The sequence below is a fragment of the Haliotis asinina genome, chromosome 10, assembly GCF_037392515.1.
Source record: "Haliotis asinina isolate JCU_RB_2024 chromosome 10, JCU_Hal_asi_v2, whole genome shotgun sequence".
In the NCBI taxonomy this organism is placed as follows: domain Eukaryota; kingdom Metazoa; phylum Mollusca; class Gastropoda; order Lepetellida; family Haliotidae; genus Haliotis; species Haliotis asinina.
Genome location: NC_090289.1, coordinates 52,429,439 through 52,457,270, shown reverse-complemented (window position 1 = coordinate 52,457,270; position 27,832 = coordinate 52,429,439). Strand labels below are relative to the sequence as shown.

Below are 27,832 nucleotides of genomic sequence, written 5' to 3'. Positions count from 1 at the left end.
TAGGCAATCGCCATGTATTGCATAAAATTTCACGAGTCACTTTCACAAAATGGATGAAGCGAACACGGTCGCTGTAGTCTACGTCAACATCAGTTATCTCCCCTTCAATGATCCTTTATGCAAAAAACGTTTTTCAAATTCAGATTAAGATTAAAACACTGATAGAGAATACAAAGTGATATTAAGAAAAGGAAACAACATTCATGAAATATTCAGTACAATATACATCCACATTCGATAGAACACTCTCGTACGTATATAGGGCGCCTCTAGGTAAAGTAGCAAGGGATAGCCTTTGCAACACAACCGCTGTTGAATGATACTTTGTTTTTAAGTTATTGTTGTTAAAGTCACAGGTAATTATGTTCAATTGTCAACTTGCACAATTTCAATGGCATATGGAAAATGGATATTTCTCTCTGAAATATCTTGACCTGAAACAATAGTACTTGGAAAATCGAAATTATACTTAATGTGCATTACAAAGGAACGAGTGGTATGTATGAAGTCTTGAAACTATTGACAACAGGGCACCCAAATATATAGATCGGATTCATCCAGTTCAGAACGGGCCTGTGTTCAAGCCCAGGGATCTATTTTGTTGTAGCCGCCAAATGTGTCGATGACCTCGTTCTCGCTGCGGACGTCGACGTTTGTCCTACAGCGGTAGGACATATACCTGTCTTCTGGTTTCCCGCAGACGTGGAACACGCCGTACCTGTGGCCTCTGACCTCACGACAGCAAAGGTCAAGACACTCGATACTGTCCTTGCACTGTTGACCTGCAAGTACAATGACCTGCTTGTAGATTTTGTGAAATGGATGATAGATGAATGTTATATGTACAGTTATCTAAAATGATAACAGACGGTTTATAAACATAGTTAAAATCATTCTGTTATCTCATGTTTGCATGTGCAGTTATGTACGATGAGAACTGATCTCCTGCATCCCATGCTTGTCGAAAGGTGCGACTAACCGGGTCACGTGGTCAGGATTGCTGACTTGGTTCATGTATGACATATATGTCTCAGCTATAAAGTTAGATGATCTTGTTATCAATCATTGGATTGTCTTGTCCAAGTCGTGTATTTACAAACCGCCGTTTCACATCAAACACGTTCTGGCAGTTCTGGACATGTCTAGTTTGCCCATCTGACTCGTATTGCAGATATCTGTCTTTCTGTATTGTTGGTATACAAGAGAGGTATTTATTCAGATCCATGATTTGTTAGTGTTGGGTATAATACATTTATATAATTATAATTTCTCGGGCGTTATGTCCCTGGGACCTATTCCAAAAGGGATGTTAGAGCATTGGAAGTCTGTGTTTAAATACGGAAGTAATGATTGTTTTCATGCTTTGTTAAACAGATACTGGTACTCTTCGCAAGTTTGGTTTCTAATGCGAGGGTCCACGGTCTAGATTATCGAAGATCTCTGAAAGCTAAGATAGTCGTAAGTTAATGTTAATGTATGGCACTTACGACTGTCTTAGCGCTGAGAGAACTTCGAAAGTCTAGACCCATGTTTCCTTTACTCAAAGCCATCGTGCGTCTACGACTGTCGTAATTCTATGTTAAGGTATGGGACTTACGATAACCTTAAGAGTTACAATGGCTTCGAGTAACGGGGCCAAGTATACATGTATCATTGTCATAATTGAGGGATCCAGCACTGAGAAGCGCTAGCTTTTGATGTTTTCATTATCTAAACTCACCCTCTCGCCCAAAGAGATGGTAATGAAATAGTTTCACATCAAGAGGAACTCACCGGGACGGGAACAACAATATCAGCAACGCCAACAACACCAGTGCAATTGTCGACGTCTTTTGAATACAGTAAATTACTAGGGGAGGAGACGTTTGATCTTAACTACCGTAATGTCAGTAATAAACAAACAGTTAATGAAGAATAATCATAGTGGCACTCAGCCAGATGGAACCACATGACTCCAGATAGATGGTCATGTTCCTCTGTGATCAGTACAGACATCTGTGCCTTATTATCAAGTAACGGTAATTGCTCTGCCGTGATAGCTACATCGTTCATGGTCAAATGGTATGTAATTAACATGTTCGTGATAGGACTCCTTCTTTTTCTGTTCAGCAGCCTTGGTTATATTTTTTCCTTGTTGACATGTATGCGTGACTATCATTATGTTTTCCGCTTCTTATTATTGCGTTGATACTTTTGTTCCGATGCTGTGTACCACTATAAACTTTCGAAACTTTGCACAAAAATGGAATCATGTGACGTTATGATCTTTTAGGTCGCTTCGATCTATACAGAACAACAGATACAGCTTATTCGTGAACAGTACGTACCTGTTATATTACAGTTCTTTAATGTCGTATCTACTTGAGTTCTACATGTGGGTGTACGTGTATATACACATACATACACAAACACACACACACACACACACACACACACACATATATATATATACATATGCATAAAATTATACATATATATTAGTGTTCTATCACAAAACACACGTATACACACATAAACACACACACACACATATATATATGTGTGTGTGTGCGTTTGTGTATGTATGTGTATATACACGTACACCCACATGTAGAACTCATGTAGATACGACATTAAAGAACTGTAATATAACAGGTACGTACTGTTCACGAATAAACACACATGCCATCGCATCCTCATTGTGTATATCGAAGCTTAAGCCGTAGATCACTGGATTTCCTGGTTCTGAGTACATGTACGTATGTGTGTGCACTCAGATAAAGGCAGTCCAGTGATCTACGGCTTGAGCATCGATCTATAAAGTTAGGATGAGATGGCATGTGTCAGCCAGGTCCACCGGATGTGTTGCTGATCATGAAGACCAATTCTAACCAGTCATTATGGCTAGTTTTCATTATTCATATACATGCTACAAAATACTTTTCAGACTATTATCGATTTTTATGGTTCCAACCTCTAAAGAAACCTAGATTGTGTACAATGGTCGATACATCTAAGCATCCTGATTGATACATAGTCGCATGATGATGAGGAGGATGATGATGATGATGGTGATGATGATGATGATGATGACTCACCTGCTTTCTTGTAAGGTGGCATATGCCTGGCCAGCTCTTCGACATTTCGGCAGGTGCTTGCCATGTACTTCTTACCTGTGATGATTGAAATGAAGGGTACAATTGAGAGGGGCGTTTGTTTGTGCCTCAACAGTTATCTTTGTGCCTCCAACGAAGCCTCTTTGAAGATTAATCACATCTCACATAAAACACTAAAAACCAAGTCAGCAATATCGATCGTGTGCAAGATGCAGCGTTCCGTGTATACATAAAGTAAAAATATCGATTTTTTATCAAGAGGTTTTCTTAATACATGTACTTGTCTTAGTCGAGAAGACTCGGTGTTTATACACAATACTATGTTTAGTCACAAAGGATAAACTAAGATATGTTCTCTCACTTTCAGTGATTGAAAACTACAACATAACACAGACTGTACTGTGCTCATCCAACTAATAAGTTTATAAAGCTAGTCAAGCACCAGTTAGGACCTTGAGTGTGATATATCAAAGAAAGCATATTTAGAAGAAATTATTATCATCATACTGACTTATTATGTTTCCAGTTTCCATCGTCTGCATGTGTGGTTAACATATATGGATGTGTTCATGTGTGCGTGCGTGCGTGCGTCAGTTCACGTAGGTGGATGTTTGCGCGATTGGTATTGTCTGATCAGCCGATAAATACGAAGTTTTCACGGCATGATTAGATTTACCAAGTTTTCTGAGGATTATTCTATAATTGAATATCATTTTAAGACACATTTGTAGCAGGACACATTTGTATTTGTTACTACTTCTATTCCCTATTAGCTCATTAAGCGCTCTAAAGGTTTTTGTGCGTTCCAGATAAACGGGAGTTTGGTTTTGTAGAAGAAACACTAGTCTGCATACACTTACCTCCATATTTGGTATATTTTGTGCTGGTCAAACATACATCTCCGGGGCTGCAACACTGACTTGTCTGGAGACATTCTTGGCCTGTTTTCACACACTGAAACAGAACGTTCGATTATGTAAAACATATACCGAAAACATTTTATTTTCATTCAAAACAACTGATTTCGAAATGTGATGAAAATGCATATGTTCACGAATATTTCTAAATTCTCAATAAAATCCTTTGCAAGGTTAATATGTTTCACACTGCAAAACCAAACCGTTTGGGGAGATTGTGGCTTCCGTATGTTGATAGTGAAATCCATGTGGTCGGTAGGTGAACAACATAATACTTCTAACATGCGTTGTACTATAAATGCTTCCACCGTTTTGACGGAAATGACAGTATAGGAAATAGAATAGCTTGGTCTGGCGTGGATCTGTTATGAAGATAAAATCTACAAGAGGCACATGGTCATTTTTATGAACATAAGGTTTTAAAGGCGTTATATATAATTCTAAATTTTCTGATTTTCGAATTTTAAGGCGAAATGATCCCACTTCAAGTAAACAACCGCGAACCCCTGATAAAATTTGCCTCCATCTTGGTATCGTCCGGTTCCTTGTCTTAAGATGTCTCATATGAGAGAGATATATTGATTGTAAAATAGATGTGATGTAATGGCACTTGCGTCTACTCGAGAAGAGGAGAAAAACGAAGTCGTCACAATAATGTCCTGAATCTCCTAGAACACTTCATCTCTAGACAGCGGTGATGCACTCAATGTAGAGATTTGTACAGCAGCATAATGGAGCTTCCGTGTTATCAACGTCGTGAGGCGGCAGGAACGGTAACCGTTCTATTGTATATAGCACATGACACCTGAATGCGTGCCATTGTACACTCACTCAGCACGTTGGTGTTCAATGTGATGATGTTCAATATGAACATAAGGGTTTCAAATCACAACTGACCCTATAAATATGCTTACTCATCTAAGTAAATCGATTTAAGCTTACAGCCTTGGATCCAACAAACGCGTAGGGATTCGTCCAAAAAGGTCAAAGAACCCACACGTCTGTGTAACCTTGCTCGAGGCGAAGTAGTACGCTCCAGATGATGCCAAGCGTGAAATCTTCTCATTACATCGCGCCTGTTCCTTTAGCCAATTTTCCATCCTGACCCCAAACTAAAACATAATGTCAAGAGGGTCCCAGTTTGCCCTCTCAACAGGTTGTATTGGTAAATTTGAAATCATCGAAACAGTAGTTGCTCCAGACAGAGCACCTACACTGGTAATTGTGATAACCTCGAGGTCTTCTTGCCGGTAATTGCATGATGCTAGCAGGCGGCATAGCCCCTCAAGAAACTACAAGAGAGGCAGTTCAAAATGGTACTGTGTGATGAAATTGTAACTAAGAGCTTCGAATCAGTCATGATTAAGTTTCTTCAAACTTATTCCATTGATCCGATTTTCAGAAGCAGTTTGACCTGTATTGAAAAGTCCCAACATTGGTTGTACAATACTTTTCACCATATATGAGCAACGGACGATTGTGACAAACATATTTCCCTGATCGTCTTATGGTTTGTACAATGGGTGGAAAGACACTCTCTGTGTCGTCTGAAATGCTTCCCTCAGCATTCAAATATAGGAGAGAGCAGCTCGTCAGCCATGGTTTGCTAAAATTTCATTTTTGTTTCAGGTCGAAAATACAGTAGTGCGTTATTTGTTTTGAATGATTCAAATGTATCACATCTCGTCCAAATCGATTGTGGTTGTTATTAATAGTGCGACCTGTGAAGAAAGAATAGGCTTTCAGCAACCCATGCTTACCATAAAAGACGACTATGCTTGTCGTAAGAGGCGACTAACGGGATCGGGTGGTCAGGCTCGCTGACTTGGTTGACACATGTCATCGGTTCCCAATTGCGCAGATCGATGCTCATGTTGTTGATCACTGGAGTGCCTGGTCTAGACACGATTATTTACAGACCGCCGCCATATAGCTGGAATATTGCTGAGTGCGGAGTAAAACTAAACTCACTCACTCACTCATTAATAGTGTAACACATTTACCTACATTAAATACCAGCTGGGGAATCGGGTTGCCCCTAACATATTTCAAACACTATAGAACGTAAAAACGTTGTACTTTACCGAAGATGTAATTGAGGAATCTAAAACATGTCCACGCATTCTGCACAACGCACGTCGTCACAATTAATTGATCAAAGATAGTTTCCCTAACTTTTATGACAAAAGATATGAAATGATGAAACAGTACGGACTAAAGGATAAAATTGGTATGGCAATTCCAATGAAACAAATCATCCTTTTGAGGACACGAGCAGCAACTATTTTTACAGTTAGATGGAAAACTTGTTTGTTTGATCAAAACGTTTTCAAATTACAATCCTATGTCATCTGTTTTCTCATAATGACATATGAAAAAGGTTCATAGGATAAGAACAAAAACATTCATATAGTGCTACTTTGAGGATTTCATGGGTCGAAAGCCACAAGCTGCGATTGAACGAAAGAAATAGAGACGTGAGAAACACTTTTCAAAAGCATCTAAATCTTGTATTTTGTGTGTATTCACATAGAATTCCATATGTTCCTCTACAAAGCTCAGTCGTATTGTTTCAGCTTTTGCCATTTGTGTCATTCAGTTGTCAATTAAATAAATACGCGATATTTAGTCGGTTTGAGCACGTCAATCATGCAAAGACCACCGCCTCCCACTACATGTTTGATCTTTGTGTAATGATGTCTGATTGGAAAATCAATAGAAATTAGATTGTTGTGTTTTACAGCTTCTGACATTTCGATGCGGTTAGTTGTAACAAGCGATCTGGTAGAAAACCGTTACACACAGGGTACTTTGGTATCAAAACCACATTTCGGTGAACCATCCGCCCAGTCTGACGTTCCTATGTTGTTTCAAATATTGGCTTAGAAATAAAAATAGTATGAACATATCCTGAATTAAGGTGTCGTGTCCACGTTTGCCCACATTATTAACAATAGATATACCACAGGCTCATCTGTTGTCCGAGGAGCGGTGAGGTAGTCTAGTGGTTAAAGTATGTTTTATTTCATTTGATTTATGCACATGTTCATGTAAATGAGAGACGGTGAGGTACAACAGGGCCGAGATCCAGGTTCGACTCCGCACGTTCACAATGTGTGAAACCAATGTTAACGAGTCCCACGTGATGTTGCCGCAATTTTGCTTAAAGCGACTCCCTTGATCCTCAAGACGAACTTGTAATCCAATCAGTTAAAACATGGCGAATGTTAGGGCATTAACGGTTGACTGTCATTAGCGAGATTAAGTGTATGTCTCACGTCCAGCTGGAGGATAACAAATTTCGCCTTCCTTTAACAGGCCACCTCTCCGTTTGTGTTGATGGGCATGCAAGCCATACAAACTATCTAACCTGATATTTATGTCTTTTTTTCCGTTTCCTCTTGCAGTTTTGAATCTGTGAGGAACCTGTTTAACGTGGGTACTGTCGTCATTACGATGTCTACAGTCCCACGACGTGTTCTCCATATAACAGAGAAATGTGGATCTGTATCACTAGATGTCCCGATGTATTTTCAGAAAAAAGCAAGAAGCTGTAGAAGATTGGATGCACCCTCCTTCTGTAAAAGCAGCAATCTAAGGTCTTCCCTTCACACCACAAGAGACCGTACTTGGAAAACGTTTTGTCTTCCATGTCTCCGAGGTCCCTTGCAATTTATCAACTCGACAAATACGCTGACGTGTAGTACGTGCCTCTCTTTATGGCCGACCATGACGTCCGGTGGGTTGAGGCAAAAACCTTCGTAGAAAAGTACCCTCGAGAATTCCGTGATACAGTGGTATATGTTGACTGGGCGGCTAACCTTTACTCTCTCGTCTCGATGTCTTTAATAGCTTCCTCCACATCACCCGTCCTGAGTGATGGCAATAGGTCTTTCAAATGTGCCCCGATTTAATTACTTTCCAACATGGACGTCGATAACGTTCTCATGCAAGGAAACTGCAGCGGAATTGTCGATATTCAGCACCCTATTTAAAGCCACTTTTAGAGTTCCTCTACATTGTTGGCTACACAGAATTATTACGCAGCATTAATGCCATACTACAGAATAATCTGTTAAATTTACTTCCTACTTAGGTTTCCATGTCTGAAATACTCTGAACAAATACTGAACTGGATTGTAAATGAAACGGACAATTTCTGAACACGCTCATTCATGCTTTCAGTAGGAGGGTTAAATGACCCCCAACGAGTTTCAAAATGCTGATTTTAAGCTAAAATTATTTCTATGAACACTGCAAGGAGATGCGTATGCGAGTGGCCATTATGTCGAGGTCACATCAATCGCCTAATTACCCATAATGCAAATGACTGATATTAAAGAGTATCGACGGTCACATGGATCTACGGAGTCAGAGAGCCTGACCACCCGGTACTGGCTGTTCCACTGGCTACTGAAGACCAATTCTGAAAAAAGTGTTCTTTTGCGGGGTCTAATCAAACAAAAAACAGAAATACCAATGACCCTTTTGAAATGATATCGCAATACCCAAACCTAAGATATCTATGATCAATTTTGAAATATGCACACATTGCACCAACCAGGTTGGCCTGAAGCTATAGCTAAACAATACAATGTCTTAGAGAGAGAGAGTGAGTTTAGTTTTGGGGCGCTTTTAGCGACATTTCAGCAACATTACGGCGACTTCACACATTTTAGCCATGGGGGAAACGAACACGGGTCGATGGTTATGCAATGAAGAACGCTACTATCAGTCATCAATGATGCATTGTTAACAGTTCCCCTGCTTCAGCGTACCCTAACACGGGAGCTAAATATGAGGGCCTGGAGATATGTAGATTCAGGAATCATAATTAATGTTGCCATTTTGTCAGAACTGTCGTAGTTTCTCCCGTCAAAATATACATTGTTCAAGCAAATGTCTCCTGGAAGTGGCTGACACCATCCAGCTGACACAAGAATCAACATTTAAATTCCAAAGTAACTGCCTCTTCTCAATCTAATATGTAAGTCCCTCGTGGCCAACGCGTGTAGGATTTTAAGCCTAATTTATAATAGATCTGAATGTAACACTTTGTTTCAGGCCACACATACCAAATGAGAGATGGCTCTCTGGAACACATATGTACTTGCCTTGTCAAGGAGCGAAAAGCCAATACAACGGATATTTCGTTCTCATATGAGTTGTATAGTCCATGACGTGGAACCTGGATTCAACATACTTCAACGTGACTTTTGAAATTGAATTCAACAGACTTCAACGTGACTTGTGAAATTGAATTCAACAGACTTCAACGAGACTTTTGAAATTGGATTCAACAGACTTCAACGAGGCTTTTGAAATTGGATTCAACAGACTTCAACGTGACTTTTGAAATTGGATGCAACAGTCGGCTACCCTTCTCTAACTGAGATCCGTGTTCACTTTCGAACAGTTGCATGAGTTGGTCATGTAAGAAATCACCGGGATACATGTGGACTTCTTTTGTGAACACCCGTCTTAACAATGTCTTCTAGTGTTCTATGTGTTACACATGACAAATTGTCTTGTTTCAGTCAACCTCTTTGCACGTCTGGTTGTAACTGTCGATTTGTAACAAGAAATGAGTTGTCAAACTGAAAATAAAGTACAGAGTATTTTGTCTTGTGTTTTGTGTGTCATTGTATACCTCAACAGATGTTCAAATAAGCATTACCTGGTATTTCCACGATACGCAGACACGAACATTCTGTAATTCGTTATTGGAATATAGTGAGCGTATGATAGTAATAACAGTGCTGTTTATGAATTATGCGTTGAGAGACATTAAATTTACAGAGATTTAAGTGAAGAGGTACCAGAGCAATAATAATTAAATCTTCGATGGCCATTTAAAAGTTGACTGAACTAGGAGACATGAAACATGTTATGGAAAAAAACTTCCTTGTTGTTTGTATTCCTTCAAGATACAAGACGCCGGCTTGATCGTCTCCACTCTTGTTTGATGTCACCCTTGACAATTGCTATCACGTTAACAGCATAAGCGGTATAAACCAGTCATTCTGTAAGTGTTTCAATACACTTCATCAAAGCTACAGCATCACTACATGTTCTGTATTCTGTCAACCTGTGAGAAGGTTGTCTGAGTTCATACAGATCGGTATTTCCTTCCAGCAGATGGTGTAATCTCCTTCCCCGGCGACTGACACCGACTCGAGTATGGACGATGTGAAGATAACAACTGGAAATTGACTCTGTTTCCCGGGGGAAGGTTTGTAGTGTTAGCTTTAGCTGCTTACAATATAGGATTGTCTGATTACTGTGTCAGCTTGTCTATTGTTGTTATCATTGACGCCACAGTGCAAGTCTTGATTCCCAAATCAAGGGTATATACACACGTTGTTGATGGGACCCCATGAGGTAACACCTACACGTGTTCTGCCGAGGAATTACCGAATACTACAGCCAATACTACAGTATCAACACTTAAGTCTGAGACAAACTTGCATGCGTCACAATTCCCGAAACATGAAGTAACATTCTTTTAACGTGTTGACTACTTCACCAATCTATCTGAATCTGGAGAACTGAAAATGTTGAAAGTCCTAAACTCAAAAACTCAATACACACACTATTCAAAGATATTGTTTCAGATTAAGATCTGAAAAAACTCATGTTTGTAATAACTAATACATATCCTATCTGCACCAGATATGATGACATCAGATGATGTCAAGGGTCGGTTATTGCAGTGCCATTTCTGCGCTTGGAATATGAGAGATCTAGATTGATTCCAGAATTTCAATTTACACTGGTTTATGAACTTGTTCCTGGAATTGTTTCCAGACGTGGTTCTAGTTTAAAGCTTTGGTCCTGAACTTTCAGGACTTTTCGGAACAGATTCCGTACATCATCCACAATGCGATTTTAGGACTAATTTGTCTTATGTATATGTAATGACACAGTGATAGAGGTGGTTAAAGCAGTGACGTTAAGATCGTCTAATCTCTACGATCTCTTTGTGGACGGGTCTTCCTTTTACACATTTTTCTGTATTTGTTTTACACTTTCTTTTATTTAAATCCAAGGTTCTTCATATCCGAAAATGGATGTAAATCAGATTTGTTCATCATGGATTTGTAACCTTCTATCCATTTACAAATATTTGGAAATTACTGTTTCACACATTTAATGCTAACAATCATATGGTATGTTACTTTCAACACTGCGGTACACCATATAAGTGATTCAAAGGCTGAGTCACTCTGAATATATCATTCTAGGCTTATAAAGACTTGTAATAAGCTGCCTGTCCTAAAAAAGGTATCTGTCATCTGTCTAGCACTTTATCGTGAAAACCCATTTTGCAAGATACACACGAAATATTAAAAGGCCCTCGGACTGCTAAAAGTAGCATAGTGATTCCGTTTTTGAAGACCTGCACAGAATACTCGTTTAACTCAATTAATCTGTTTTATTTCGGTCCTTTCTGTTGTCTACAAAAGCTATACGCCGTCGCAACCCTCAGTGTGCGTAATAGGTATTGTGACAAAAGTGTAATAGAAAGCCACCGATCGCCTTTACACATGTCAATACACCATTCAGAAGAAACTAGATTCTGTTGAAGGAACGTATCTGTGTGATGGACAAGACAACTAGATAATGAAGACTCACCAAATGGGATAGAAGAATGTCTTATTTCTGTAGTGAAAGACCTAGATTGCCCCTGACTGTGACGTACAGCTGAACATCCCTTTGAAGTCATTTGAAGCAACTGTGGACGTCCGATCTCGACACGTTCGACATACCCGCTACAGATTCTGACACCCAATACTAGGACTCTGCTGCAATTCCATATTCAGTATTCGCGTGTATGTCACAATATCTATTTTTATCAATATCTGTCTATCAGTACTTCATCATAACTTCTATAACATTTCTTTCAATGTTCTTAAATACCATACGGTCCTCAATTTCAATTACCTATCAAACACACAATTCATTTTCTCTTTTATAGTTCTGTATTCCAGTTAATTAACACGCGATATTTCATTTCATTTCACTATGGTTACACAATGTCATTTAGAAAGTGGTCAAATGTACCATATGCCATATTTGGGATTACACTTTCTTAGTGAAGTACAAATTCTAGTACTTCTTTGGTTGAGTACCATCCGGGCTTCGAACCCACACCATCAGAGTCATACACCTAATCGCAAGAAAAGGTCGTGGGTAAAAAGTGGGCAGATTAGACTGCTGGCATTTATTTACCAAATAATGACCTGAGCTTCACGGGGCTTGCTGGTTGCTATGAAGTTTTGATCAAAGAATTAGTGAAACAATAATGTGTCTTAAGATCTGACTGAAATTACGTTCTGCCTCACAATAAGAAATCACACACACACACACACACACACACACACACACACACACACGTAAATACACGCGCACGCACGCACGCACACACACATACACACACACAGCCCCATGGTCCATCACCTACACACCGACCATACAGCCACCGTCTATCCAGCCATCAATCGCGTCCTCTGTTAAAACGTTCCTCTATTAAATATGTCCAACATGTAACGGCAAGCATATATACGCCGTAATCCCTGACTCCAGCATTGATACCGGTATAGAGTATGGAGTTGACGCCGGCTGGGACAATGGCAGATACACGATTACAACATTTAATGAATAATACTATTTTCAGGTACAGAAGCGATGTGTAACGGTATGTGCTGATGTTGCAAGGCCATGCTGTGCTAACGTTAGCCGATCATCAGACCTGTTACACGATTGCATGGTTGCCAAGATCACAACATTTGGTGGCATTTAAATATTATTCAAAACAGCATGACTATTCATCCAGTTAATATTCCGTTTTGATCCAATCTTTGCATTAGGTTAAGGAGTAGAACAGATTAGATTTAGATTGAAGTTAAATTTTATAACTGCGATATGTTTCCATTCTTTAAAGGCAGATTCGTAGTATGCTTATGGCAGTGGGTAGATATTCTTGTTGAGATTCCGGGTTAGAACTGAAACCTTCCTGGTCGTGAGACGACGGTTGGGTGCTTGTTGTATAACGCTGCACTCAGCATTATCCCAGCTTTATGGTGCAGTAGGTCATCATGTCCTGTATATCATCACCGACTCTGGGATTGTTGCTCAAAACATCATCCTCAGGATTGTGTAGTGGAGACTCGGTAACTGACGTGGTGCATTTACACATATTGCCGTGAGCAGCGTAAGATCAACAAATGTAACATACCGGAACAAACCACTTAAATGTATAGATATCAAGACACTGTTGTGTCAGTTATACATAACAAATTTTCTAAGCTTAGCCTACAGCTGGGTTGTTTTGACAGACGTTCTGTGGAGTTACGTCCCATGATCACAAGGATCGAACCGAGGTCCATCCTCCTTCAACACCACTATCGTTCGTGTGATATCAGCCAAGCTGTTTACACCACCCCATGCGTCCTTTTGCGTAAATGGGTTTGAAAAGAAGGCCCCGACAAAGGTTTGCGCTGAGGGGGCGCCCAACGCATCTTTCCATATATCCCCCGCCATGAATCTCTAATTTCATCACTATCAGTAAGTTTTAACAAAATGACGGTTTCAGTTAGAAGTGAGGTGCTTTGTATCGGAACTAATGATCTAATTCATCGTACGTAATTACTATGGAAATGCGTGTGGGACATGAAATCGAAAATTGATGATGAATTTCACTGGCATTATGCATTGCTTCCATCGGTAAAAAGTTGAACCGAAATGCAAAACATGAGCATTGTGGCTTTCGGGTGCCAATAGCGTTATCCATCAAAGTCAGGGGGTGAAATGCTGAACGCCCATGGGGATATCCTCCCAGAATCCTTCTTACACTTTACACATGCTCTGAGAAACTGAATATACAGGAATCGATGTCTTGACAGCAATTACAAAATGATACATTCGTGTATCTGCCAATAACGTTAATGACTCGTGAAGAATTCAGTATATCATATATTTTACTAACGTTGATGCCGTAATCTGCAATCATAATGGTATCAGGATCAGAGCGAGTGAGTGAGCGTGATTTTACGCCGCATTTAGCAATTTTTCAGCAATGCCACAGCGGGGACATCAGAAATCAGTCTACTTATCCTCAGTACTTTTCGTTACACTCCACTACGGAGTCTAAACAAAACCTTATGAGAGGTCGCGTCAGGGAACCTTTGAGAACCTTTTGAACCAATCAGAACACAGCTTACCAAATTGCGAAAGTGGACATTCGCACATACCTTTTGAACTTTTTATCTCGAGAAGGTTCGTACCCGAACGGTTCCGAATGCTATTTAGCGTGCGCTCGCTTTCGGGTGATGCACGCGGCGTACGTTACAACCAAGACAACGATGAGTAAACGGTCGCTGAAAATAAATTTTTTGGCAATATTTTAACGGATGTTATCTTGCGTAAATAGTAGCTAATGGTAACCATATCAAAAGAAACCCCAAAGCGTATATACTGCAGGTCAAATAACTGTGTTATATGCGGAGTTTTGTTTGTGGATGGATCTGTGTTAGTGACCTGAATATTTTGAAAGTCCCTCCGATCCCTAACTAGTAGCTGTTGTCTGATTGGTTAAATCTATTCATCATTTGATTGGACGGTCATTGGTTGCTCAAAGGTTACCTGACGCGACTTTCTACTAGGATTTGTTAGACTCAGTGGTGGAGTCTACGTTTACTTAGACTACATCAGAAATGGGCTTCAATTCCTGTCGTCGGCGTGACGAGTGAAATAGTCCACTGGGCTAATCCAACGCTCGAATCGGGGTCAGCAAAGGCCCCAATATGGACAAGGTTTTGTACACTGCTTGTCAGCGTGGTTCGCTCCTCGTTATTTAAGTCACAGGTTTCGCGTGGTCCTGAATACATGCCGGAATGCAGCCTTTTGACTGTTTTCTTTGGCCTTAAACAATATTCTCACGAAGACTACACTACAGAAACAGTAGTCACCCATGTGAAGAATGTTTGTTCACAATGAACTGGATTCATTACAATCTCAGAGTTAAGACGAACGTCAGCCCCACAAGTCTCATAGACTCAAGTATACTGTAGAGTAGAGATCTCTTTGTGGGCTGGGTGATGGCTCCACATCGCAGTCAGTAGAGTAGAAATATCTTTGTGGGCTGGGTGATGGCTCCACATCGCAGTCAGTAGAGTAGATATATCTTTCTTGGCTGTGTGATGGCTCCACATCCTAGTCAGTAGAGTAGAGATATCTTTGTGGGCTGGGTGATGGCTCCACATCCTAGTCAGTAGAGTAGAGATATCTTTGTGGGCTGGGTGATGGCTCCACATCCTAGTCAGTAGAGTAGAGATATCTTTGTTGGCTGGGTGATGGCTCCACATCCTAGTCAGTAGAGTAGAGATGTCTTTGTGGGCTGGGTGATGGCTCCACATTGCAGTCACAGTACGATCATCGAGAGGCTAAATTACATTCATACATGGAAATTATGATCTACTTATCGGCGCCATCGCTTTGTAAAACGGGTCCCTGGACAACTGACGATGGTAACTGTGGAACACGCTTTCCGTAATATATTATTCATGGTTGGTGTGCATGTGATAAAACTGCTGCTTAAACTCTTGATCAGATTTCAGTATTTCCAATATAACCCCATTGTGATGCATGAGTAAACTATGGAAATAATCAATCAGAAAGATATGAACTATCTGAGGTTTCAATGTTCCATTCAAACTTATTCACATAAAGTTTTATAGCGTTCTCACTTAAAGTCTGGTTGAAGAAATGAAAGCCTTGTATTACTGATCAATACACTCAAGGCATAAATTCTCCAAAACTGACGTTAATTCTACATTAGCAAATCGCCAAGCACCAGGAAATGTAAACTCTAGCATCATAATGCAAAAGCGTTTTAATACATGGATGGCGTCTCTTAGTAATTGTCATGCGAGCTTCCTCGTAAATAACACGTTGCCTGTAACAGCTACTTCCAGGAGAAAGATGCAGAAGCGCCTTGTCATGTCTTTATCGCATTTCAAAACGACGTAAGAACTCAAGGACTAAATTATATCGTGCTACGTTCTTAATCCATCTTACACGATGTCGACTGACAAGATAATCAGAAATGGCCATTATGAGTTGAGTGAACACTATCATAGTTTGCCGCGTTGCAGTGAGGTCGGTTATACTTCACATGACCTCCTGACCCATTGACCTTCATATCTATGTATACGAGATCTGCTCAGTATCGTATTATGAACAATGGAAGGCCTCTTTATGCAAATGAGATGTAATGTCCCATAGCCCCAGCTGGAAAAATACATTACTGTTCTGATTTGGTGTCGTGTGATTCTGTGCATACAGCTTAGGTCACAAATCTGTTGAATTTACGCAACGATGAACACGAACAGGTCTTGGATGGGTAACCGTGTTTGGCAGCTTGACTCCTAGAGTTTTTAGGACTTCAGCCCTGTCCTACACGAAGCATATATGATACCTTAGGCAAGTGAGTTTGTTCATGACTTGCCTGAGTTCAACCATCAGTGAATGGGTACCCGGTGGGATGCCAACCGTCAAGAAGGCCTTACAGGTAGAGCTGTGCCGTTCGGGGTTATATTAATTAAATTGTGCTGTCATTGTAGTTGAGGACCGTATGGTGGAAACCAGGTGCTATACAAATCCGTCATCACCATCATCATAATCACGATGTAAAATATAGAGGGGGCTTATGGATGAGAAACAAACGCTCTCGTATACTCACCGTACAGCTAGAGTTATGGCTAGCTAATACTGAAGCAATGTTACCGTGATGGAATGGCGAACATAGACCATATGCTGAAGTACCCAAAGTACACTACCAGGCAAATTTAGTACACGTTATGTTTGACAGTGGCTAACGCTAAAATATACATGGCACGGACTGTGAATGATATTTAGAGGCGATTCACAGAAGAGGGCAAACTAAGGGATACTGGCTTCTTTATTGTTAGAACAGAACGTTTCGAAGTGTATAATTACTCCTTACACGTTGACAAAAATGCATCTTCCCAGAAACATGAAGCTGTTATTCGACACTCATGTATTCCAGATATCACAGTTGTGTTATGTACCTCAGATCTGAACTGTACCGGCGACTGGCGGTATTCTAACACCGTTTTGATGACGTCTTCAATGTTTTAGTTAATCCACTTGTCAAGGTTGTACCTTTCGTGCTGCAAATGTAACAATCCGCCCCTTTTGTGAGAAATAATGTGAAGTTCGTCTGTGACATATTTTCTCACTCCTTTCACTCCAGAGAGGAAGGTTAACTAGAATGAAATCCACTTAATGTCTTTTTAATTGTGTTAGTCTTCTTGAAGGAAAGGCCAAGTGGTTCCTATGACATGATCAATCTAGCTGTGATTACAGTACGGTCAAAAATCGTGCTAAAAAGGAAATTGGCCGTCTCACCAAGACTACATTCTATTAATCCAGAGTTACCCATAAAATATGTCAGAACAGCCAAACTCTCAAATCGTACGCGGTATTCATAATACAATAATTAATATTTTTTTCCAAATCAGATGTATCGGATATCTTCGAGATATTTGTAGGAATATCTTGTCGCTCATTTAGCAGGCATGACTGGAGCTACCAGGGTTGGAATATATTTTGAAGGATTATCTACTTTCCACTGAATACACAATTCCATGTTGTCATACTAACTGGAAGAAAGAAGGGGCCCGGTTTCTTTATCCCTTTGCGACAGTTTGTCTGATCGAACATCGTGACATTCAGTTATTAAATGAAAACATAAATCCTTTGGTGAATCTTGAGCTTATCAAGCTTCTAAACCAATTATCTATATGCCTTACTATATATTTGAAATATTCCTCCTACATTGCTATTGACAACTTGTCTATCGGCCATGATATTAATTTGTAAAATATAATTTCATGCAATGGATGCTTCCCCTGAAAGTAGAGCGGTAAACAGGACTCACCTATTCAAACTTCGATTTTATTAAAAATGTTTACCAAATTTACAAATGAATGTTCTCGACTCAGCAGAGTTGTGTCAGTATACTGAAACCATAGTGTGAAATTATAAACACTTGCACGTAACGTGTTATCAGTTATTATGATAAAACCTGGCGGGAATTGGTTATATATTGGCAATTTTCCCACATATGACATGTTTTTGTGTCAGTTACAGAATCGAGAGAATAATTATTTTCGTGAGTGTAATTCTGAGGCAAAATCAGAAACGACAAAAGCAGAAACTGGTTTTCTAAAATTGTATCATGTTTAATATAGTAAATAGTTTTCACTTTAACTACACGCGAGTCTCTATGCGACCACTGCAGAACCCTTTTACGTTTCCGATTAAAATATAACAATGTTCAGTGACCTTTGGTTACAGTCTAAGGAGCTGAGCTGACAGTTGGCGTCAGGCTGTGGAGCCGACTTTTCAATTAGAATATCACTGTAAAATGCTAGCGAACCTTCTTTATAAGTGAGCAACGACAAAATATGTAAATGCAGCATGGGAAAACATTAGGAACGTTATGAAACATTGATGTTGAATAATCCGTGGTTCCAGCCAATTCTGTAATAACCATATGCTGGTGATGATCATATTCATCATCCTTTACTCACAGATATTATGTAACAGAATAAACCGTCTCGACTATCCGCCCAAAAAAAGTTCTGTTCCGAGTAAAAGACAAAGAGCAGTGAAAAAATAGATGTCAAACACTGCAAATCATTGATAAGACTATGTGTTCACTGAAATGGTAGTACCTCTCACACTTGCCCTGCAAACTATATATTTGACGACTGGCACCTCACAGCAGTACGTGGGTATCTTCTGAAAGGCAAAGCTTCCACTGGTTACACAGACGGTTTTAAGGATGTGGAAACCAGCGAAAGTTGGACATCCCGAAGGTAAATAAACAAGCATGTTTTAATGGTTTGCGTTTCTTTTATAACGTTACATTTTTCATTATAACGCCAAGATGTCACGTGAAAGGTCGTCGTAAGAAAACATTAAATGTCATGATCGCTGTTGTCCCTAAACCTAGAATATAATGACAGACTATACTTTGAAGTTTGTACTTATACTTACTGCAAATCTGCATGTCGTGACCTATAATGATACATACAAATATTAAGAGCTGACAGCCGACAAAGCCGACAAATTGTCTCATTAATCAATCAAATTAGCTCTTACAGCCTGCGTTGGTTATTGTAATGTTAGGTATTTTACTTCTGCTGGACACAAAGCAGGACACCGCAATTTCCATACTAATTTCAGACCTAATAGACAAACCTACTGTGTTTACTCTCTGAGGTCGTCTAACTATTGTTGTTAACTGTTGTTTTTTCCGACGGCTAGTGCAATTTTGAAACAAGTTAGGAACTACCATTACGTTAATAACGAGTTGATAACGGTATTCTTTTAAAAATCGTAACTACACCTCAGTAAATAGCTCAGCTACCATAAAAAAGTTAATGGGAAAAGAATACAACTATTACCCTCGTTAAACAGTAATCATGCTTTATATCGACTGAGTTGATGCGTACAAAAATGAGAAGACAAATAAATTGGAAATTGGATCTATCAATATATTTATTGATACCATAACGAATCCCAAAATACAGATATTATTTGTGGTGGGTGATCCGTAATGCGCTCTTTGGGTTTTCCACGTGTCAATTTCAATCACATAGTTAACCAACATGAATATCAGTGCCTGGACATGAAGCAGATCTTAGCGAGTAGGTTTGGACACCACTCTTAGCTGGTTAAGACAAATGGCAAGTTGCGACTGTAGGTTTTACAATGGAAGTCGGAGACAATGGGTTTCTGTTTTGGACGACGTCCATGGTGTAGATTTACAATAAGTATAGCGACAAGATTGCGTATGGGCCCAGGAAGAAGGCAGAATTATCCTGGAGACGGCGTTGTCTTGTTGATGTTACCTGCTCGGACATCCGATGGTAATAATTACATTGCACAGAAATTGTACTTGTGGGAACAAAATGAATATACATTGCCAAATGTGAAAATATGTTCATGAGACAGATGGTAATATACTGTATATATGAACATTTTCGGTATTGGGAGGAATGTGCAAACTTTGACACCCTGTCACCATGTCACTGTAGGAACTCAAAAAGAATACACAGTGAAAAGTGATTAGGTCGTCTCTGACGTTTAACAGTTTTATTTAACAAAAGAAAATGAAATACAAATAAATCATCATTCGTGCCAGGATACCATGTTATGAAACCAAAGTCAGCAATCAGTGAATACATCCATTGTCAGCACAACGAAAACATGTTTTTTCTTTGCATCAACGCTCGAACTACCCTCATATCTGACTTCGTACAGTTCCCTACACTTCATAACCGCTTTCACATTATCATATGATGGATAGAGTAAAGCGGAATGAGTCGGCGTGAAGTCCGGATCAGGGTGTAAATATGAATGGTTAAGAGGTAGATACCATTGACAGTGTTTACAAGTATGGCGCCCACCTTGTCCATCAACGATCCAGTAAGGATATACGATTGGGAATATTGCGAAACAACTGGGATGCATGCTTTTACTATAAAACGGTCTATGGTAGTGGTGATATGTCTCTAACTCTAACGTAGCGGAGGCATTGGGGATCTAAAGTGTAAGGTCATTTATCGAGGACAAGTAGTCTAAGACCGATCTGTTTCTATTTCTCTGCAACTCCGGTTGTTTTTCCCAACCGAAATGTCACTCCATGCAGACTAGAAACGAATGTTACGGTTAGATTAAGTCTAGCGTAGTTTCCCTTTGATAAGGGGCCCTAACTCTTGTGGGTAATGTAAACTGTGTGTAGGCGTTTGTTATATTTTTTCTGTATGTAGTTTCTCGCTACGAAACTTTTTAATTTGGAATTATATTGACCAATTGCAACTTCCTCATTTCTGACGCTTGACGTCACACTGTCTACTTACCATTTACTGAGCTTTGGGTGAAATGGGCAGTAAAAGCGTTCGATCGCAAACCGAAGGTCCGTGTTCAATCCCTAACTTTGTACAATGTTTGAAGTCTGTTGCTGATCACACCTACCGTAATATTGACAGAATACTGTAATTATGAGCGTTCCTGCACGTAACGATAGTCTTTGTGGGCAGTGTTTATATTGTTCATTGGTAAAATCCCCGATAATGGCCAAGGACAATCGATACAAGTAGTTAATCACCTACGTTTTATTTCTAAATATTGACAATTCGGTGGAGAACAGCGCCTATTATTTTCGGCTTTACCGTAATGACATGTGTTATGATTGCCCACGCATGCAGTATAAGCAAATATCAGAAGCATGCCATACACTGTAGCAGACAATGCATGCCTTGTATTGCATGCCCATGCACGTTTACCATAAGTACACGCAAACTGCCGAAAAAAGAACATTCAAATGGAAACTGGATCGACTATGAAATCGTAAAACAAACGCTATGAAAACGTTACTAGACTCAGCTATACTACGAGTGGATTGTTGTATGTTGTTTGTTTCTGACACTTTCACTAGGATGTGACTGGTGGTTCAGTGTTTAGTGGTGATCCAATGTGTATTGGTGGTCCAATGTGTATTAGTGTTCAGTGTCTAGTGGTGATTCAACGTGCATTGATGGTCCAATGTGTATTGGAGGTTCAGTGTTTAGTAGTGGTTCAGTGTTTAGGGGTGGTCCCGTGTTTAGTGGTGGTTCAGTGTTTATTGGCGGTTCAGTGTTTAGTAGTGGTTCAGAGTTTAGGGATGGTCCAGTGCTTAGATGTGGTCCAGTGTTTTGGGGTTGTGCAGTGTTTATTGAGGGTTCAGTGTTAAGTAGTGGTTCATTGTTTAGGGATGGTCCAGTGTTAAGTGGTGGTTCAGCGTTTAGTGGTAGTTCAGTGTTTAGGGATGGTCCAGTGTTTAGTTGTGGTTCAGTGACGGTCCAGTATTTAGTTGTGGTCCAGTGTTCAGTGATGGTCCAGTGTTTACTTGTTCAGTGATGGTCAAGCGTTAAGTGATGGTCCAGTGTTATCCAGTCTTCAGTGGCGGTCCGATGTTTAGTTATGGTCCAATGTTTAGGGATGGTTCAGTGTTTAGTTGTGGTCCAGTGTTCAGTGGTGGTTCAGTGTTTATTGGCGGTTCAGTGTTTAGTAGTGGTTCAGTGTTTAGGGGTGGTCCAGTGTTTAGTGGTGGTTCAGTGTTTAGTGGTGGTTCAGTGTATCTCGCGATTATCAGTGTATAATCATGGGTGTTTCATGTACACACAACAACGACTATGAGGTACCTTGCAAAAATATACGCGTAGAAATACATTAACAATAGATGCTACAATTACTGAGACTAATATGTTTTTACGATTCCCCAGGAGATACGTCCTTACGATGACACTTCATTATACTGAACATGCTTCAATCGTCGTTATATGATTATCGTCTATCAAAACATAATTGGATGGTGGAGTGACATTAATGATCTATAAGAAAGTAATCCTTTCAGTTTAATAAAAATATAATGCATTTACTGTCTGTCCTCGGAAAACATTATTGCTTATGCAAACCCTATAATCCACAGTTTAAATGGAATGTTTTTCAGACCGTGGAAATAATGATTTCTCGAGCAAAAAAAACCCCGCTACTTAATTATTTTGCGAATAGTGTTTGTTATCCCGTCCCGAGAAAATCAATTATAAGAAGTTAATGAAGTAAACAGCACGCTGATTTCTATTGGCAATTCCAGAACCGACAGTAAAATTTATGATGATAAATGTTTCTAGAAAAACAACATGTTTTTGAGGACGGATACTTTAATTACCTTAACTCTTTCAACGACCAACACATGTCAGTCCTCAGAGAGTCCTCACGGAATGCGTTGGGAGTGAGGGAAGATTTGCAAAGTTCACTATCTCTATAGTTTGTGCGGTGGTTACATTAGAGTTGTTTTGTCTCAATGGTACTCATTAAGTTACTGTCATTGGGAATATAAGAAAAAAAACCCCGCTTATTGCAGATGGCATAAACCCCTTTCGGGTGACAGACATAACACGCTTCGAGAAGCAGACATAATCAGCTGTGTTCAGACACAGCATATGCCAACATTTTCTGTCATGTTATTAAAAGCTTATGTACGTGTTTGTAAGACCTGTTTGGCCTCAGAGGTATCTTAAAACGGATACTAATACGATATTTTTCTTTCTATACTGCGTGATAATTTTGTGTCGATTCTACGTGAGTGAGTTAGTGAGTGACTGTGAGACAGTATTATTCCACGTTATTCTGAGGAATATTTATCGCGAAGAACTGAACCGGGGTTTTCAGTGTCGGTTCCAAAGAATTTGACTTTATGTGTGCTTGATTTGAAATATACTATATATATCACATAGAAACTTGACTCCATAGACCCAGATGGACAATGTTATGTGACCGTATCCATTAGTCTGCATGTGAACTCACATGAAGAATTGATCTTCAACAGCACCAGACTTGTCGTAAGAGGCGACAAACGGGATCGAGTGGTCAGACCCGGTGACAAGGTTGACACAGGTCATCATTTGCCAAATGCGATGATCAGTGCACATGCTGTTGATCACTGGATTGTCTGATCCATCCTCGCCTATTTAAAGATCACTGGAATATTGCTCAGTGAGACGTTAAACAAACAAGCAAAAGGCATGAGGTGGGCATTTACGTTTCCAATAGTTCAAGTCATACATCGATGCTTTGATCGTACCTCCGCCTTCTATTAACCTGTTCAGTACCTCCGCCTTCTATTACCCTGCTCAGTACCTCCGCCTTCTATTAACCTGTTCAGTACCTCCGCCTTCTATTAACCTGTTCAGTACCTCCACCTTCTATTAACCTGTTCAGTACCTCCACCTTCTATTAACCTGTTCAGTACCTCCACCTTCTATTAACCTGTTCAGTACCTCCGCCTTCTATTAACCTGTTCAGTACCTCCGCCTTCTATTAACCTGTTCAGTACCTCCACCTTCTATTAACCTGTTCAGTACCTCCGCCTTCTATTAACCTGTTCAGTACCTCCACCTTCTATTAACCTGTTCAGTACCTCCGCCTTCTATTAACCTGTTCAGTACCTCCACCTTCTATTAACCTGTTCAGTACCTCCACCTTCTATTAACCTGTTCAGTACCTCCGCCTTCTATTAACCTGTTCAGTACCTCCACCTTCTATTAACCTGTTCAGTACCTCCACCTTCTATTAACCTGTTCAGTACCTCCACCTTCTATTAACCTGTTCAGTACCTCCGCCTTCTATTAACCTGTTCAGTACCTCCGCCTTCTATTAACCTGTTCACAAAGAATCACCAGTAAGTATTAATCACACCAGTTTTGATTAACATATTTATGTGCATACATCGACATGTGAATATTACTTCCACCTCTTTCTGCATACCCATTCATGGCCACACATTGGCACACAAATATTACTCGACACATAAATGGTACAATCTGTAAGCGTCTTCACATCGACAAATAAAAAGTAACAACGCCCCTTTCTATGAACCGGTTCACACATATTCATCGACACGAGGGAGTAAGTTCGCACCCTTTCTTTTCCCAGGTTCAGATCCACTCGTGAATATTAGTGCATATTAGTTCCACCCTTTCTACAAACCTGTCATGTCCATAAATGGACACATGAACATTCGTCCGCCCATACGTGGATATATGAATATTAGTTTCACTTTATACAAACCTCTTCACGTCCAACGCGCGTACACGCGCCTTAGTGTGTGTGTAAATGTTAAGGCTCAGATGAAAAAGTTAAAAAACCTGAGGGGTGACCTCACAGGAGAAAACTTTGATGATTTAACAACATTCGTAAATATTCAAAATACGGGCTGTAGTTTTGAAATACAGAAAATAATTATTCTTTTGCAAGAATTATCCAGAGCGAAGACCGTGTTTTCAACATCGAGAATGAATATCGTCTGTGAGACGGCTTTAACGTCAAGCGAGTTGCACCGGTTGCAATTCCGCAAGATTCCTCGACCAGCAGTGATACTGGCACGCTTAACATTTTGAGACGGTCCCTGCTATGTAGTGCCCGTGCGTTACATGAACGCTATCGCTCTATCTGCCTACCAGGTGGGTTACAGTAGAGTTTGTTTCTTAGAAGCGTTTCTACCATGAACTTTTTTCTACGTTTTTCGATAGTTAACGAATGAGTCGTTATGATTAGAGAATTTTATACCGTGATTATTCACATGCCATAGGTCAAGGTGGTATGAATGATTATATATAAATTTTGAATCTGAAATATCAATGACCATCAAATATTTGTCAAAAACATTTTCCAACCATTACTTTTATTCCGTTCACTTACTGTAAACACAATGACGTCCGCACATCGATATTAACTCCGCACTTTTATACACACTAGTTCATATCTTCACATTAACACGTGGGCAATAGATCCAACCTTTCTCTATTCCTGATAACATTTTTATCATCGACACGTTGTACAGGTGTTGACAACCATTCCTCGACATAATATTCTTTACAACAGCTTGACAGAACATCAGCTTGACAGAACATCAGCTTGACAGAACATCAGCTGGACAGTACAGGGTGTTGAGATAGTAGGTAATAGCGTGAATGTTTTCATTATCTTGATTTCCTTTGTGACAGCTCAATCAGTAACGCTTTGGTTGTGTAAAGTTTGCATGTTCATCATTTCGAGCAATATGAGTTCAATATACTAAATGCAAGCAGAATATCCTAGAAATTGTCACATTAGACGTCGAAGTAAAATTTCATGCACGCCTTCTTGCCAAATAAACTTATGGGCACAGCGAGGGTCCCGTTCGTGGACAAACTGTTTCAAAATTCCGCATCAATGTCTCATAAATAATCAATTACATATAGCATTAGTGATGATGACTACAGATTCATTAATTTACATATACAGGATATCCTTCCTCACTAAAAGGCAGATTATGAGCATCGATTTAAGTTCGTTCATTAATGTTATTACATCGACAGCATCGGTTTTGGCAGGTCGGTTAAGTTCAACAACGGTTCTTATATCATATCTGTAAGTATCGAGCCTTATTTGAAACATCAAAGATTGTGTGATTGAATAACCAAAAAAAGGCATGCAATTAATCTCTTGGACCCTGCCCCGCAAATGATCATTCAGCATCACTGGTAGTTGCAAAGAGCTCTTCGCGAGTCTTTTGAAAGACTGTCGGACAGACATACTGATGAAGATCATGGTCTACTTTCAAACGTATGATTGATACCGACAAGGCGAACATCTTTTACCGTGCTCATAAAACAGGAAAAAAGTTTTCGTCAATCGTGAATCTGGATTTAAAGTCAACATAATATGTTTTTCAGGAGACTTACATAAACACTCCGCCGCGATGGTGCCCATGCTATTGGTTTCTGGTCCGGTCGTCCAACCCAAGCGGCATTAAGTCCAATTAAGCACACCAGCACGAACAAACAAAGAAAATTGCACATGTTTGTGGAATGTCCCCGCTCCTAGCGTCCTGGAGTATCAGCTCTGTGCCCGTGCCCTTCACTAACTGTAAGGCCTACTGTATCGATTGGCAGATGTATGCTTCATAGAACCTTGGCGTTGTCCGCGAATCACACAGCCGACACCCCAGTCTTATGTAGATTGACGCGACGGACCAGTTCATTTCTTGTTATCAGCGAGTCCAAAGTTGTACAAATGCGCCCACGTGCTTGTCATGTTGTCTACAACATATATATTTTATGTTTTCAAAGAATCCTTGTTTGATTTTACACATGTTGGTTTATTGATCAAATCAACGATTTATTTCGATAGAACGTTCAGAACGTTTATTGACTAAACGTTACGTCTCTGATTTGCTGAAAGTATTGATGTCTTTTAGAAACTGAATTTGCAGATGTTATTATTTACAAAATAGGAAAGTTAATTATTTATGGTAGTGATAGGCATAACGAAGTGTTTTAACTGGTTTGCTGACGCAGTTACCGCAATGAAACCTGCGTAGCTTCCTTTATTCCATTATACTGGAGTGTGTCGTGAAAACGTAATGACAACGCAACAGGATAGATACAAGCTTACGATATATTATAGCTCAAACTGATGAAGCTCTGTTGACTTATTAGGACATAGTCACAAAACGGATGAGAGATCCATGTCACAAATAGACGCTATAACGTCTTATGACTCTCAGGAGACCAACCAAGAACTAAAATATCAATAAATTTGGACTGAATACTAGATTCCAGTTTTATTGATTGGGGGTGTGGAATGTATGGGGCGAGTCTGAGATTGTGGGGAGAAGTTTAACGTCATTCTCGGATTTGGTTGAGCTGCATTTTACGCTCTGTGTGCCAAGCCGTCGTAACGATGATTTGGTTGTGATAAATTAGAGGAACACGTCCATGTACTAATCTCTGAATTAAGGAAAGATGCCCCATGAAGCAAAACGTCTTAAAGCCCCTGGTTATAGTTATATAGTTTCCAAAAAGTATTTGTCTGCCTCTATTTGTGTTTGGGATTATTCACGATTGTGACAAATACATACGAAAACAATGTGAGTCTGTGAGTTTAGTTTTTCTGTTAGCAATACATCAACAATATCACGGTGGGGCTATGTGCGACACACGCCAAGTGGAGAATCGAACCCAGTTCTTCAACGTCACAAGCATTTGTTTGTTTGTTGTGTAACGCCGTTCTAGTTATATGACAGCGATATGTAAAATAACCCCTCCTGGACCAGACAATTCAGTGATCAACAGCATGAACATTGATGTACCCAACTGGGATATGATGACATGTGTCAACCACGTCAACGAACCTGACCAC

The 27,832-nt window shown here is 39.8% G+C and overlaps 1 protein-coding gene across 1 annotated transcript; it reads right to left on the bottom strand.

Moving 5' to 3' along the window:
* LOC137298043 (uncharacterized) lies at positions 1-26,623 on the bottom strand. Its single transcript, XM_067830084.1, has 4 exons — positions 26,374-26,623; positions 3,956-4,049; positions 3,078-3,152; positions 1-782 (listed from the first exon to the last, which is right to left on the bottom strand). The coding sequence occupies exons 1-4, from the start codon at positions 26,488-26,490 to the stop codon at positions 580-582; spliced, it is 489 nt and encodes a 162-aa protein (XP_067686185.1). The 5' UTR covers positions 26,491-26,623; the 3' UTR covers positions 1-579.
* Between the last annotated feature and the right edge of the window lie 1,209 nt (positions 26,624-27,832).

What these genes read in the sequence shown, in the direction of transcription:
- LOC137298043 (XM_067830084.1), bottom strand. Translation starts at nt 26,490, where the DNA reads ATGTGCAATTTTCTTTGTTTGTTCGTGCTGGTGTGCTTAATTGGACTT. An exon ending in AAAATATACCAAATATGGAG is followed by an intron (nt 3,153 to 3,955) that starts GTAAGTGTATGC and finishes CAATCATCACAG; the next exon opens with GTAAGAAGTACATGGCAAGC. An exon ending in GCCACCTTACAAGAAAGCAG is followed by an intron (nt 783 to 3,077) that starts GTGAGTCATCAT and finishes TTGTACTTGCAG; the next exon opens with GTCAACAGTGCAAGGACAGT.